Raw genomic sequence first — 16,502 nt, 5'->3', positions numbered from 1 at the left:
TATGTTGTTTTCTGATTTGGGGACATATGGATTACAAACCTTGGGGACAGGTTCCCTCTCTGGTTATTAAAAAATGGGTGAGTTCCTTCTTAAAACATTGGCTGTCATACTAAGAAATGGGGGTACATGAAAGAACCAGGAAAAATGTAGCAAACCTAAATAAACGATTTACCAACTAGATACGATTTCATTCGCTTGTGACTGTCCAATAATTTCAGGACGTGATAAACTTAAAAGCACGCTGAGGACTAACATGGTAACTTTGTGTGCAACTGGGTCCTCCAAATTTAGCTCATTCGTTGCCTTCACGTATTTAACTTTTTGTTTATCCTCCCTGTAAAATCCTTTGGAATCCAAATCTAGGCTGAGAAACCAAAGCCCCCTGAGTCTCTGAGCTGCCTTTTCCACCTGAATGATGCCCATGGACGGACCCCAGGGGCGGCTTGGCAGTGTTGAATTCATCCCATGAGGGTCAGTCTGAGGGAGAGCGTACAGTGAGCAGTTCTGAATTTTAAGGAAATGCCAAAGCTGTCTTTATAGATCCCAAGGCTCCTGCAGATCCTTAGGAGGAATGACAGATGCAGGGTGTCAAACTCGAAAACAATAGAGAGCATTCTGGAGGTGAACAAACTGCCTTTGGCGAAGACCCCAAGCACCCTATGTTTTGCAGTAAATCAATGTGGGAGATGTCAGTGGAGTCACTGGTTGGTCACCCAAAGGTGACAAATAGTGCTTTGGGGGATTGCCCAGGATCTTGGTCTAAGACAAATTGTTGCTGATGGTCTTCTCCTGGACATATAGCCAACCTTAAGGCACGAATTCTGTGACCTAACTTCTTTACTGCCTTTTTTCCTCTAAGTTTTTCCTACCCTTAATTTCTTTTCATTAAAAAAAAAAAAATGCTTTTGTATTTTAAAAATTGGAGTAAGACACCTAAGCTGTATTTTAGAAAAAAAAAAAAATGGAGAGTAAGAAGAGAGGAGGGGGAATGGGAGGAAGGGAGGGAGACAAAGAAGGAAGGAGGAAAAGAGGAAAGGAAGGAAGGAGGAGTCAGGCGAAGACTGAGTTTTTCATCAGAAATGACCATTATGTTCCAGACGTGGAGGAAATTCTTCAGGAAGCTAGAGGTAAGATTTAAATGAAATAAAAAAAAAAGTTGCTTTGAATTTATATCACTCCAGGCAGCTCCCAAATTAAGATGCAGTTGGGTACTAAAGGTTTATTCTCTAAACTGTTGTTCAGAGCTAAGAATTCAATTTTCCACAGAAACAACGTTGTAAACAATTGAGCTCACAGATCAGACAGGAAAAGTCAATTCAACTTCATAGTGAATGCACTCACGGTTGGTTCTATTCTGAATTCAACTAAGCAGTCTTTACACTCTTGTTCCAATGGGAAGACAGATATCAAATTCCAACCCCCAATACCAGGCACATTCCAGGCCACATCTCTCTTCCTGCTCCTGTTTTGAAATTCTCAGTAAAAGTGCCAGACTGTCCCTAACAGAATGAACTAGAGCTCAGATCTCCTGTCTCCCAGCTCTTCCCAGAATTCTCCCTTGGTACCTGCGTAGAAGGACATGCTTGGGTCAGTCATTGTTGTCTTGTTGTTAGGTGCCATTGAGTCAGTTCTGACTCATAGCAACACTGTGTACTACAGAACGAAACACTGTCCTGCACCATCCTCACAATTGTTGCTATGTTTGAGCCCATTAGTCTTTGTTGGGGTGTCTGGATTAGGGGAGAGGACCATTATCTCCACAAGAAACAGTCTGTGTATTCAAATTCTCCTCTACTTGGCAGTTCACGTGTTAAGACAAATAGTGTGGTAGAAAGAGCTCTGGACTATGAATTAATAATCTGAATTTGAATCTTGACTCAAGCATCATCTGCATAACCTTGGATGAGTGATTTCACATGCTTGGGTCTTAGTTTTCATTTATTTAAATAAATAAGATGACAAATTTCTAAGAAGAGAGTTTACAGTTTTGAAAGAATTTCAAAGAAATCTATCACCGCATCTCTCCCCTCCCCACCCAAACAAAATTAAGAGCCTCTAGACGAAGTGATCTGTTGAGTCCCATTTTAGCTCTAGCATTGTAAGTTCCACGTCTAACGTTATTTCTTGGTCAGACATATAGATAGATGGTGTCAAGTTGACTCCAACTCCTGGCGACCTTATGTACAACAGAACAGAACATTGCCTAGTCCTACATCACGCTCACGATCGCCAAAGTGTTCAAGGCTGTCATTGGGGCCCCTGTGCCGGTCCATCTCACTGAGGTCCTCTCTTGCCCTTGCTGGCCCTCTACTTCACCAAACATGATGTCCTCCTCCAGGGACTGATTCCTCCTGATGATGTGTCCAAAGCAAGGGAGTCAGACAAAGTTCTGTTGTGATTTATAAGTTTTCCATTGGCCAATTTTCAGAAGTAGATTGCCAGGCCTTTCTTCATAGTTCATCTTAGTCTGGAAGCTCTGCTGAAACCTTTCCACCATGGTGACCCTGCTGGTATTTGATATACCAGTGGTATAGCTTCCAGCATCATAGCAACACACAAGCTACCACAGTATGACAAACATACAGATAAGTGATTAGGAACTGCTTGTTTATGGTTCACTTACCAAAACAGTGTTAAGACCCTCCAAATCAGCTGGGCATGCCCTCTATAGTAGTTAAACAATAAACAGAATGACAAAGTTTATGAACTTTCTACGTAATTTCTCATTCCCTGAAAGTCTTTTCTCTTGCTGTAATATAAGATCTCTCATCCACAAATCTTCAATTTCCAGACTGAGAGTCTACATAGATTGGAGCAATTGGATAATTAGTCTTCCCTTTGTATCTCGTGGACTTTTTTTTTTTTTCCCCATATCCTCAATCAATTCATCCTTCTACTTCAATTTACTCTGACATATTCTTTGCTCCGAAGTGTTTTGGAACCAAAACAGAGGTAAAAATCTAATTTACTCCCATAATTTACATTTTTCTTTTTTTCTTCAGGAAAAGGAGCATTGAATTGCTTGTCCTGTGTGTGGAGTTACCACCTCACGGGAGGAATCTGCACTTCGGATTGTTTTACGGGGAAATACAGAGTGGGAGAGGTACTGAAAGCTCAGAATGGTTTGCCTTCTACCCTCTAGAGAGGGAATGAGTTCAGTTACTGGTCATTCTGGAGAAAGCCCAAAAGTCCTAAAATTCCTCCACTCAACTATACCAAACCCATTATCATCGAGTCGATTTGACTCATAGTGACACTGTAGGAGAGAGTTTTTTTTTTTTTAATATATCTCAAAAGAGATTGGCTCAAAATACAACCTAATCCTGTAGATTGTACCCTGCCACATTAACATAACTGCCTGTAATCCTACCTCATTAACATCGTAGAGGTTAGGATTTACAACACATGGGAAAATCACATCAGATCACACAATGGAGGGTAATTACATAATACTGAGAATCATGGCCTAGCCAAGGTGACACGTATTTTAGGGGGACACAATTCAACCCATAGCATTCCACCCTTTGGACCCCCCAAATGTATGGCCTTGCCACACACAAAACACATTCACCCCATCATATCATCTCAGAAGTCTTAAATTGACTCCAAGTCCAATATGAGTGAGACTTTAGGTATATTCATTCCATCCTGGGGCAATATCCCTACCATCTTGCTGTCTAACCTGAAACATCTGAATAATATAGGAACCCCGCAACTGATGTTGGTTCTTCATTTCCTCCACCCTGTCAAAGTGTGTTAGGAAGGATGTATTTCATTTGCTTGCATAGAAGCCATGGCTTTCCTGAGTTCACTGGCTGCTTGGATGTGCTTCCAAACTTTAGAAACTAAGTAGTTCTCTCCATGCTGAAATTAACACAAACCAGCACATTCACATGTGAACTCTTTAAGTTCTGACAACGGCCTTCATTACACTTTGGAAGAAACTCAAGCTCAGAGAAGTTGAATAATATGGTAAAGATCACATACCTACTAAGTAACAAAGCTGGGATCGAACCTAGGGACTTTGACTGAAAATCTAGGATTTGTGAGATAAAAATAAATGAGAAAGCATCAGATGTAGCGCCTACAACATGCCACAGTGCTTTTTAGAGGTGATTTCCATTTCTCCTTATTTTTCTACTAGATGATACTTCCAGAGTTACAGAAATAGAACAGAGAGGTATCTTCCCTAACCTATATTTCCAGAACCAATCAAGGAACAACTTACAGAGAGAGGAGCCACTTTCTTCTCATCTCTTGACACTCTTCCCAATGAGAATTTAACTGCTTTAGCGACACAGCCACAAATTTTATTATTCTGGGGCAGGGTCACAACAATATAATAACTACAGGTGCCAAGCAGATAATGTGAATGAGTAAAGGGTGTGGTGAAAGAAAACTCCTGGGCAAACTTGGTGAAAAGCAGAAACTCGAACACCTGTATGTTGGTGACATAATAGCAAGTGCTGGGAATTGTGTCAAATAGGAGCACACAAAAATGGAGCCACTGCCACTCAGCTCTGTGACATTGCCATGTGGGAGTGATAAGCCCAGTATTGACAGATCTTCCGGTTTTAAAGAGAAATTAGGTATTGGTTTACATGTGAAATATCCCAATTTTGAAAGGTGGACAACTAATTCAAAACATTTTAAATTGGGATGGGCCAGACAAAACTTGTCCTTGACTAAATGTAGCAATTGAACTGGTCAGTTTGTATCCCAAACTATTCTAGAAGCTCGTTCTCCCACTACTGTAACTAGCAGACCTCAGAGGGACAGGCCTCAGCAATGGTTCCACCCAAGCACAGACAATTGGTCTGTCTTTCACCTGGCACCATTAAAAAGAACCCAGAACAAACTATCTTTCTGCTGTCTCCCACACACCTCTCTCCCTTATGGAGACAAGATGGGATTCCTATCTGGGAACTCCAGTTCCTTCTTAAGCCCTCCACACTCAAAAGGAATCTCCTGGTTGTTCTTAACAGGGAGAAAAATTTAACTGTGAAAACTGCCACGAGAGTTGTGTGGAATGCAAGGGACCTGGAGCCAAGAACTGCACCGTGTGCCCTGCCAACCTATTGCTGCACATGGATGACAACCTCTGCCTCCCCTGCTGTAATGCCTCTGATCCCACCGACACCCAAGAGTGCTGTGACTGTCAGGACACCATCGGTGAGAGGAGAGGAAGAGGATGACCTCAGGGAATTGATGGGAATAGCGGACAGTTCAGGGGGGATCAATATGGCTGCCCTTTTATTTTTATTGGGAGTCCATGGGTGATGCAAATGGTCAAATGCTTGGCTATTAGCCAAAAGGCTGGAGGTTCAAAACCACGCAGATGCACCTCAGAAAAATCATAGCCATGAAGAACCTATGGAGCAGTTCTACCCTGCATACACGAGGTCACCATGAGTTGGAATTCACTCGACAGCAACTAACAACAACCTTTTTATTGAGTGCCTGCTATATACATACTGTACTTGAAACTCCTTGTCCATCATCTCACTTTCCAAGTAGATATTTATTAGTCCCATTTTACAGATGAAGAAACTGAGGCTCAAGGAGAATGATTAGCATGCCCAAGTCCACACCAATGTTTGGAGTCACATCTAGAATTAGAATACACGTCCTTTGGACTACACAGTCCACATTCTTTCCACTGCTGGAAGACTTACTCAGATAGGTCTAGAATCTTATCTTTATACGTTTACTTTGTTCCTTTTTGTATTCTCTTCTTATGGGAAAAAGGAAAAGAACCGGCTCTCAAGGAAGGTGAAGCCAATATATCTTGACTCTGTTGAAATATTATTCTATGAGAAGTCAGTTCAAGTCAGGCCTCTCAGAGATTTAAGGCATTTTACAAGTGAAGTTTCCTTTAAGGCTAAGAAGAAGCAAAATCACTTTTACCAATTCCCCAACTGTCTCCCTACCCGAACCTCACCATGTGGGTACTTGGTCCTCATTGGCCACAAACTTAAAAGACCCAGAATAGAGTTATTCCTGATAAAAAAAGGAAATATATATCCTTAAAGTATATTCTCTAGTCCAGAAGTAGATGATGTCTTTGGGATTCAGATTTATCATTGCCTGACAAAAAAGATGTCATATTTATGGAAGTATGTCCATTTATATAAAACCAAAATCCCTTGGTCATGCAAACTGTTAACACATTTGGCTACTAACAGGAAGTTTGAAGGTTTAAGTCCAGCCAGAGGGACCTTGGAAGAAAGACCTGGTGATCTACTTCTGAAAAGTCAGAAATTGAGAACCCTATGGGGTACAGTTCTACTCTGACACGAATGGGGTCCTCATGAATAGGAATCAGCTTGATGGCACCTGGTAACTGGTCCATTTATTTGTGAAAATCCAAGACCCATAACTGCTACCAGTCATTTATTTATTTATTTTTAATTTTTTAATCAGTCTTTTAAATTATTTTCTAAATATCTTCTTTCTAAAGCAAATTATTTCCTTCTCTCAGCTTTTTCATCCTGCCAGCAGCTGTGTGCCCAGCATCTCATACAGATCCACTTTCAGGGTCTCATTGCCTTCAGGGTCCATACTGTTGGTGCAAAATAATAACTCTCATTCTATCAATGCCTTTAAATGAAACCAGACGTGTGTGCATATTGGGTGCAGAGTTTCTGCAAGTTGGTTCCAACTAAAATCTATGTAGTCAGCTTTCCTAGTCCCTCTGCAGCTCTTGAGGATCCACCTGGGGGAGCAATCTAAACACTCCCGATTACCTTCTCATTCTTTACTGTGACATTCTGCTCCTTCAAAGAAACCAGATCTCAGAGGCTGACCCTAACTCTGCAGACCTAAAACTGGAAAATAGTAAGACATGATTGCATATGGCACCCTAGTAACTGAAACAAACTTGAAAGGTCTTTTACTGGTTCTCCTGCCTCAAACAGTATTTATCTCAAAGTACCACACACACACAGATTCCCCATCCCTTTGGTGCTTTAATATTTGCACCGGGCAAAAATTCTGTGCTGATATTACTATCCATGAATGCAACAATGAGAGTGCTATTACTTTCGAAGGCAAAATTCTGCTTGATGGACAAAATCCCATGTGGGTTAAATTACAGTAAAATAGAGAACTAGTTTAGCACTAGCAAAGAAGAGAGGGAAATATATAATGGTGACGAGTTAGATCTAACTGGTCAATACTTAATAAGCAAAAATAATTCTGACAATTATTATATCCATTAAGCTAGTAGGTATAATGTACCTGGACTCTTATAAAAGAATCCTACAGGCATATCCAGGTCAAAAAACATTTACATAAAACCTACTGTGTATTTCAACTTGTATATCCAACCTGGCCTGTTAGTCCTTTTTCTAGCTTTTTCATACTTTCTTTCACACTCCTATTTGACGGGTTAAAGAAAACAAGCTAGATAATTTGCCCAAATCATAGCATAACCTGGATAAATGAGTCAAAAGTTAAAAAAAAAAAAAAAAAGTAAGCTTGTTGCTGAAGTCGTGGTTTAATCTTTCCCTCAATCATGGCATCAAAATACAAACTGCTGGATCATGGGACCGTGACTATGTCGGGGCAGAGCTCTCAACTTCAGAAATCTTAATTATGGTAGAAGAAATCCCCTGTCACAGAAACTGGGTAGTCAGCATTTAAAGATAGTACCTCTCTTCCTGTCAGGCTGAGACCACAGAAGCCAAGAGCCAAGAAAGAATTGTCAGAGCATTTTGCCCTAATGTCTTCAGACTGTAGGGTGGAGTTAGGATTCCTGGGTTCAAATTCGGCTTGGCACACTAACAGGCTCTTATTTCTGACCACATGACAAATCTCTTCCTTTTTGGTGGGCCTCAGTTTCCTCAACTGCCAAACAAGGGGTTTTGCCTAAGTAATTTGCAAGCTTCAGGTAGCTATAATAGTCAATGGTTTTATAAATAATCTGCTCCTGCCTTTGAATGGTGAAAGTCATACTTGAAACAGGCATAAGGGTAGCTGGGGACAGGATTCAGCCTTAGGAAAATGCAGAGTTGGGATAGAAAATAGAACATTTAGCAATAACTGAAGCATGGTCCAAATTTAAATATTTTTCTCAGAATGAAAATAAAAGAATCAAGGTTGGACTCTTGTGGTTGACCATGAGGTTTGGGAATAAAGGGGGCTCCGTTTGGACCAGTCCCTGGAGAAGGACATCATGCTTGGTAAAGTAGAGGGTGAGCAAAAAAAGTGGAAGCCCCTCAACGAGATGGATTGACACAGTGGCTGCAACAATGGGCTAAAACATAGCCACGATTGGACCAGGTGTTGTCTTCTTCTATTGTACATAGGGTCACTATGAGTCAGAGCCAAGTGCATGACACCTAACAACAACTTTGGATCTCAAACTAATCTTCTTCCTAGAAGAATCTGTTGGTATCATTAGACACAGACTGGGACTCTCATGGGGTACATATTGCCATTTCACGGAGCACCGTACCCTCTAAGATAATCAGACAGTGATTCCACCATTTTAGATTTTAAAAATAAAGACAATATACCTGCAATGTAACTCAGCCATAAAGAGAAATAATGTGGATGAGCCTTGAAAACATAACACTGAGTAAAATAAAACAAACACAGAAGGACAAATATGGTAAGATCTCACTTACGTAAAATATCTAGATTAGGCAAATGCATAGAGACAAAAGTTTATCAGTGGCTACCAGGGACCAGGAAGTGTTTCATTCTGTGGTACATAGGGTCACTGAGTTGGAATCAACTCAACGGCACCTAACAACGACAACAACAACAGGGACTGGGAGGGAGGGAAGGGGGCAGTTATTGCTGAAGGGGTACTAGGTTTCAGTTTCAGATGATGTACAGCTTTTAGAAATGGATAGTGGAGATGGTTGTACAAGCTGGTAGATATAATTAATGTCACTGAATTGTACACTTAAAATGGCAAACTTTTTGTTATATATACCTTACCACAATAATTTTTTTTTTTAATTAAAAAATCAAGGCAAATAGGCAAGTGTATAGAGACCAGAGTTTATTATAACCACGAGAGGTAGGCTGGATGGGGCGGGGGGGGGGCAGGGATTGAAGACATAATGCTTAGGGGACACTGGGCTTCCATCAAGGGTGATGAAAAAATTCGAATGGTGCATGGTGATGGTTGAACAACGTAATGAACGTAATTAATGTCACTGAACTGTACAAGCAAAGGTTATAAAAATGGCAAATGTTCTGTTACCTATACATTTACCGCATTGTTTTTTCAATTAAGGCAAAGTTATTTACCTCAGAAACTAATTTTCCTCATATTTCTTCTCCCCCATGCTCCTCGCCCCTCCCATCCTTTGGGGTCATCTTCAACAGAAGAGTGCATCCTTCAAACAAGTGAGATCGAGCCTGCAGCTGAGCGCTCCAGGAGAGCTCTGCTCATCATCTCCTCCATCATGCTGGTGCTGCTGCCTGGGGCAGCCGTGATTGTCTGGAGAAAATCACGGAGCCGAGCCCAACCAGCAAAAAAGGCTGGGTATGAAAAGCTGGCTGACCTGAACAAGGCTTACTCTTCCTACGAGAGCGGCCATCGTGAAAGCACCAGTTTTGAAGAGGATCAGGTGATTGAATACAGGGACCGGGACTACGATGAAGATGATGAGGATGACATTGTCTACATGGGCCAAGATGGCACCGTCTACAGGAAATTTAAGTACGGGCTGCTGAATGACGATGATGAAGATGAGCTGGAATACGACGATGAGAGCTATTCCTTTAAGTAAACAGGGGCCACCCCACCCCATTCCATGCACGGGCCTGTGTGTGAGCATTACTGTGTTTGCTTTTGTTCACACACACAAAGGCCATGTGCAAGTGTTCATATTTGTGTTCCTGATCATGAGTCCAAACAGAGTATGTTAGAAAGCTAAAATATTTTCTTCTTCTTTTGGGTGGCTAAAATCAATGAACAGTTCCTGTTCAACCATCGTTGAGGAGCAAGGATAAAATGCAGAGCCATTCCCTTCAAAACAATATATCACGGCACAAAACTCGGGAGGTGAAAACAAGTGAGATTTCTACAAATTGTTTTATGTGATTAAAAAAAAAAAAAAAGGGAGGTGGAGCAGACGATCTATAGGAATTCCTCTTCCAAACTGTATTCTGGGAAATGTCAGGTGCCTTCTGGAATTTGGGTATTTCTTTAAATAATGTTTAGGGTGTGAAGGCGGAAGAGTTGTTTGTTTTCGAGGATAATTTTTCTCCCCTTTTAGTTCACTTTAGGCAGAGATTGGTTAGGCAAGGGCCAAGGAGAGAGGCATCTCCTCTTCATGCCAGGTATCAACTGACTGTAGACCACCAAGTAGACCAACAGTGATAGAGAGTCCTGGCAATTTCTAGAAGCAGAGCAATCTCAGATGGTCAGCAGGCAGCAGCACGCCCAAGGAGAAAAGCCACTGTGTTTCTAAGAATCATTACGTTATGCCCTTATGATTTCCTAAGTGCTTTTCTGATAGGAAACATCAGCTAAAACATCAAGTAATAAAAGAAAAATGGGAGTGTTGACCTAACATAAAATGGATAACAATGGCAAAAACTTTATCCGCTCTAAGACAAAACATAAGCTGCTAACTGATTTAGCAGTCCATCCTGGAATGGTGGACTCTCCAGAGAAGAAATTGGAATAGAGTCTATAAGGAATCACCCCCATATCCTGCTCACAAACTGTAATCCAGCTGCTGACCACCTTCCAACACTCTTCATCACTGTGATCTTTGTTTCTAGACATCCTAGTCTTCCCATCTTCCACCCTCCTATCAAGTGCCCTCTTGGACTAGTGCAACCAGGGAGGGGTTTTCTGCAGAGTAATGTAGACAGCAGGGCTCTTGCTGTGCAAAATTGTGTAAGCGCTGTCTTAAAGAGTTCCCTGCTAAAGCAGAAATTCTAAGCAGTAAGAAGGGTGAAACACCAGAAGGTGAAAGTGGCATTTTCAGATGATAACCGTAAGAAAATGTAATGCATCCCTACTACGTATCAGGTACCAAACTAAATTCCTTAAAAAAAAAAAAAATCCTCCTTAATACTCACCACAATTCCTTGAGGTTAGTACTATTATTATTACCTCTTTTTACAGGAATTATTACTACCTCTTTTTACAGGAAGGCAAGGCTTACAAGAGGTTAAATAACTAGCCCAAGGTCACAGAAAGCTAACTGACTTCTTGAAATAACAGAGCAAGATTCAAGAAAAAATTGACCCTAAAGCACATGCTAAAAACTGTCCTACCCTGATTACAAGTTACAGAAAGTGGGCAAATAGGTGCCTTGAATGTAATAGAGGCATGTCTCCTATTCTGTGACGTCAGTATCATTCTGGCAAAGTGAATTATCTTTGATAAATCTATGCATTTCCTTTGTTTTGAATATAATGTATCAGTATCATAACAAATTTCCATGAAGAAGTCTTTAGTTTATTGAAAGTCCCAGCATTTCTTTAAAGGAAAGTTCTTAAAATAAGTGTCAGCAAACTTCCTCTGTAAAGGGCCAAATCATAAATATCTTAGGCTTTGCAGATCTTACAGTTTCTGTTGCAACTTCTACTCAACCCCGCCACTGTAGTGCAAAAGCAGCCAATATGTAATAAGTGGACGTGGCTGTGTTCCAATAAAGCTTTATTTGTGGACGCTGAAATTAGAATTTCAAATTATTTTCATGTGCCATGAAATATTCTTCTTTTGATTTTTTCGACCATTTAAAAATGTAAAAACCATTCTTAGCTCACAGCAGTACAAGGACAAGTAACAGGCCATGTTTGGCCAACAGGCTGGAGTTTGCTGACCCCCTTCTTAAAAAGAAATTCTTAACAGAGCACACACATAAAAATCATATAACTATCATACATATGACAGGTTTCCATTTAAAATCATCTCTTCAAAATCTATTCGAAGCCCTCATGATTCCTTTTCAATCCTTGGAAATATATAAGAAGACATGTAAGAGAGTCATCATAGAAATGGAAGAATTTCTCATCTCTTGCTGTGTATTTACAGAATGTAACCTATGGAAACAAATAATGTTGTTTATACTGTCTTGTTCATTTTCCTTGATAATTCTAATGCTCTCATAGACTGTTTGACATTCCTATCTATAGCCTGGAAATTGTTCTCCAAGAAAAATCTGTGTTTTGATACACAGTTAAAGGTTGAATGAGGTAGAGATGACCTTGAATATTAAGAAGAATTGTGCTTTTGTTACTGTATGTGACCTGCAATGAAAAGAAGGCTCATGGTGTGTGCTGGTAAGGTTTGGCCTCCTCCCTTCTTTGTCCGTAGTCATATCACATTATGCTCAGACTCCTTTTGAATACTATGTTAACAGCTGTTTAAATAGATAAATATGTAGTTGTAAAACAAAGTCCTTTTTTTGGTTTTCTGTTTGAAAACGCCTTGGAAATATTAAGAGAATCTTTGTGGACTGGAAATGCACCAAGAAGCTGGGTAAGAGCTGAGGAGTTTCCAGTTCACAGAAAGTAACTTTAAAATTGGAAATAAAATGAAATCAAGACCAGATAATGCTATGGGGACTTACTTATTAAAAAAAACTGTTGCTGAGCACCTTTTATATGCCTAGTATTATGCTTTAGAAGAAGGCTTCGTGGCGCAAACAGTTAAGTGCTTGGCTGCTAACGGAAAAGTTGGTGGCTCGAGCCTACCCAGCAGCTCCACAGAAGAAAAACCTGGCAATCTGCTCCCATAAAGATTACAGCCAAGGAAACCTTATAGGGCAGTTCTACTCTATGACATGGGGTCACTGGGAGTCAGAATTGGCTCGATGGCACCCAACAACAACAACAGTTATGCTTTAGGAGTTTCCTGGGTGCATTATTTTCAAACACAGGCAAACAAACAGAACAAGTCATGATGGTTAAGAAAGATAGAGAGGTATTAGGTCTGTTCTGTTTGCCTCTGTGATCCCAGTGCCCAGCACACTACACAATACATAGACAAATGTTTGTTGAGTGACTGCAGCAATAAAAACAATTGCATACGTGAGCCTTCTGAGATAAGCGTAGATGCCAGAGCTAGGTCCCGTGGCTATCCCTGTAAGGAAGGCTAGTAAATATCTGCTAAGAGGTAATGAGATCTGCATGACAGGCTTAGAGCAATCATGACTGTCCTTGTGGGCCTTTGCCACCCTGAATACAAGTGTTTTCCATTATCAAGGAAGAAGAGGACAAGGCAGGATAGCCTGACAAGAATGCCAGACACTCTAACAAAAGTGCTCATTGTAAGAACCAATCCCAGTCTGCAAGGGAAATGATATAAGGCCTACTAAACAGTTAAATGAAGCAAACATACTTTTGTAGAACAGAGAATTATAAATAATACAAAAGCAAAGCGAACCTGAGGTTGGGAGGTTCACCTCCCTGCTGATTAAGTTATTGTTATCAGCGACACCTCCCTCCAATGATGTCTAGGAGTGTGGTTCTGAAGCTGATACAAATTCTGCTGTGCTGTTTAAGCTACTTTTAGTAATAAATGATAGAAAATTCAATCTTAACTGGCTTAGACACAAAAGGAATTTATCGACCCATTTGAGTTAGGGCAGGAATCAGGTACAGTTGAAATTAGAGCTCAAGCCACGGTACCAGATACTGGCTTATCCCCATCTCTCATTTTTATCTTTTGCTATGTTGGCTCCATTCTCAGGTGAGGTTGACCTTCACGTTGGTAAGGTGGCTGCCAGCAATGCTGCCCATGTATTCTCTTGGGTCCGCAGTCAGTAAGAAATGGCCCTGCCTCTGACTCACATCTAGGATAAATTTTTGTGGTATTTCATTGACTTAGAAAGGATCGCAGATCATCTCTGAACCAATCGTGTTAGCCAGAGGAAGTCAAGACTGATAGACTGGATCTGTATCACATTCCACCCTTGGAGCTGGAGACAATGTCACGTGCACCAGAACCACATGGACTAAGAGTGAGGCAGATGTGTGTCCCCAAGCAAAAAACTAAAAACAGGTTTGCACCATTCATTGTCCTGGTTATATGTAATCCTTAGGCCCACAACTTCTACATTTATGTATCACAATGGGTCATCCTTTCTGTCTGAATGGTTTATGATGACAATGCTAAATATTATTTGCAGGGAGATCTTAGTTTCTTTGTCTATAATTGCCCAGAGTTATTAATTTTCAAACACACAGTCTGTTTCAACGGCTCAACAACCCTTATTTCTTCTACTCTTCCCATCCCCAACTGGGTTCTCATCTGGAGGCTCTGGGGGACGCTAAAGGACTGTGGTCCCTGTTTTTTCTCTGGCTGTCGCCCAGGTTGTCACTCTCAGCTCCTGGAGGCAGCTTTGTTCCCCTTGCATATGCCCCCTCCTTCTTCAAAGCCACTAACTAGTGCACTGAAACACTTCTGATGCTTACATGTGTCTTAGTTACCTAGTGCTGCTATAATAGAAATAACCACAAGTGGGTGGCCTTAACAAACAGAAATTTATTTTCTCACACTTTCGGAGGTTTAAAGTCCAAATTCAGGGTGCCAGCTCTAGGGGAAGGCTTTCTCTGTCAGCTCTGGAGGAAGGTCCTTGCTCTTCTGCTTGTTTCCTGCTTCCTTGGTGATTTCTTTGTGTCTTGGCATCTATCTTGCCCCATCACTGCTTCTCTCCCTTGCTTGTTTAATCTCTTTAATATCTAAAAAGAGATTGACTCAAGACATACCCTACATTAATCCTGCCTCATTAAAATAACAGAGACAACCCATTCCCAAATTGTATTATAACCACAGGCATAGAGGTTAGAATTTACAGCACATATTTTTGGGGGACACAATTCAATCCATAACAAAATCTTTCTGACTGTCCCTTCTGCCACTTGCTAGAGAAACTTCTTTGCTTTTCAAGGGCTTGAGTGATTAGATTAGTCCAACTAAGATAGTCTCCTTCTGCTATAATGTAACATAACCACAGGCAAGGTATCTCCTCATATTCCTAGTCTTGGGAGTTAAGGTGAAAAAACCTTGGGAGTCTATTTTAGGATTCTACCTACCACAGCCAATAAAACTCTTGGAAACGCTGGTGGCGTAGTGGTTAAGAGCCATGGCTGCTAAGCAAAAGGTCGGAAGTTCAGATCCACTAGGTGCTCATTGGAAACCCTTTGGGGCAGTTCTACCCTGCCCTATAGGTTTGCTATGAGTCTGACTTGATGGCCATGGGCGGTGGTGGTCACCTACCATAGCCAATAAAGCTTTTGGAAATCAATTTAACAAAATGCATCGAGTCTTTTAAATGTTTGTTCTATTTGAATTCACTAATTTCACATTAAAAAATATCATAAACAGAACCAAAGCTGTCACAGAAAAAAAAAGTTTATTTCTTTTTGTTGTCGTTGTTAGGTGCCATCAAGTCGGTTCCAACTCACAGCGACACTATACATAACAGAATGAAACATAGTCTGGTCCATTTCTGTTTATTTATAATTTAAAAGTACTTAACATAGTTTAAAAGCACATTTATAAAGGCTATATCAAGTATGCTATAATACTTACATAAAATAGTTACGTAAAAGTTTGTGTGCACTACCGTTTCAAGGGTATTTCTGCAATAAAACAACAAAAAGCTATGTGGATGCAAGTTTAATTGTAGAAAGCCAAGATAAACAAGACGTATTAACTGTTCCCAAAAAGCTTAACGGTGAGGTGGAAAAAGAATATGTGTACAAATAACTCTGACATGAGGGAGAATGTGAGTGATGTTGTAATTCTGGAAAACAGTACAGTAAACCATTGGAACACAAAAGAAGGTGAGAATCTTAGGAAAAAAAGGAAAGAAAAGTTCAGGGAAATGTTAAGGAGAATAAAAAAAGATTTTCAGAACTCAGCAGGAATGGAAGGCAAGTCCCTAGCTAGACTTTCCCATGGTCAATAAAATGACACTTTTCACAAGAACTTGAAATTGTGGTAAATTTCAATTAAATCTGATAAAGGACTTTAGTCTCTGGGCTAACTTGGGCTCCTCAGAGTTAGTACAGGCAGGCAAAAGCAGCAAGTTGATAGTGTCTTTAGTGGACTCTGCTTCCTCCTTAGAGTCCTTGTGTGGTGCAAACAGTTAACACACTCAGCTGCTAACCAAAAGTTTGGAGAGTCAAGCCTTACCCAGAGACACCTCAGAAGAAAAGCCTAGTGATCTACTTTTGAAAAATCAGTCACTGAAAATCCTATGGAAAACAGTTTACTCAGACATACATGGGGTCGCCATGAGTTGGAATCGACTCGACAGTAACTAGGAGAAAAAAAAAAAGCCACTTCCCGTATCATTTTCTCCTTTTTGTGCTCTTGTTTCCCAAGCCACCCATGAAAAAAAGAAGAAAAGCTCTACCAGTGTCAAAAGATTGGCCTACACTGGTCCATCCGTGCTAACTTGAGGAACTACGCCCTTGCTTCAGTTAGAATAATTACATCTCACTGCGAACCAAAAGGTCACCAGTTTGAATCCACCAAGCGCTCCTTGGAAACTCTATGGGGCAGTTCTACC

The 16,502-nt window shown here is 40.6% G+C and overlaps 1 protein-coding gene across 1 annotated transcript in view; it reads left to right on the top strand.

The window, feature by feature from the left end:
* Positions 1-9,938, top strand: part of PCSK5 (proprotein convertase subtilisin/kexin type 5) — a 492,211-nt gene extending 482,273 nt beyond the window's left edge. The window contains exons 36-38 of the mRNA XM_064291217.1: positions 3,003-3,103; positions 4,986-5,172; positions 9,343-9,938. Coding sequence (XP_064147287.1) covers positions 3,003-3,103; positions 4,986-5,172; positions 9,343-9,749 — 695 coding nt within the window. The 3' untranslated portion in view covers positions 9,750-9,938. The remainder of the gene's footprint in view (positions 1-3,002; positions 3,104-4,985; positions 5,173-9,342) is intronic.
* The last annotated feature ends 6,564 nt before the right edge of the window (positions 9,939-16,502 follow it).

This window comes from Loxodonta africana, chromosome 9, assembly GCF_030014295.1.
Source record: "Loxodonta africana isolate mLoxAfr1 chromosome 9, mLoxAfr1.hap2, whole genome shotgun sequence".
Taxonomy (NCBI): domain Eukaryota; kingdom Metazoa; phylum Chordata; class Mammalia; order Proboscidea; family Elephantidae; genus Loxodonta; species Loxodonta africana.
Note: the sequence above shows the minus strand (reverse complement) of the source record. Positions and strands in the feature narration are given on the sequence as shown.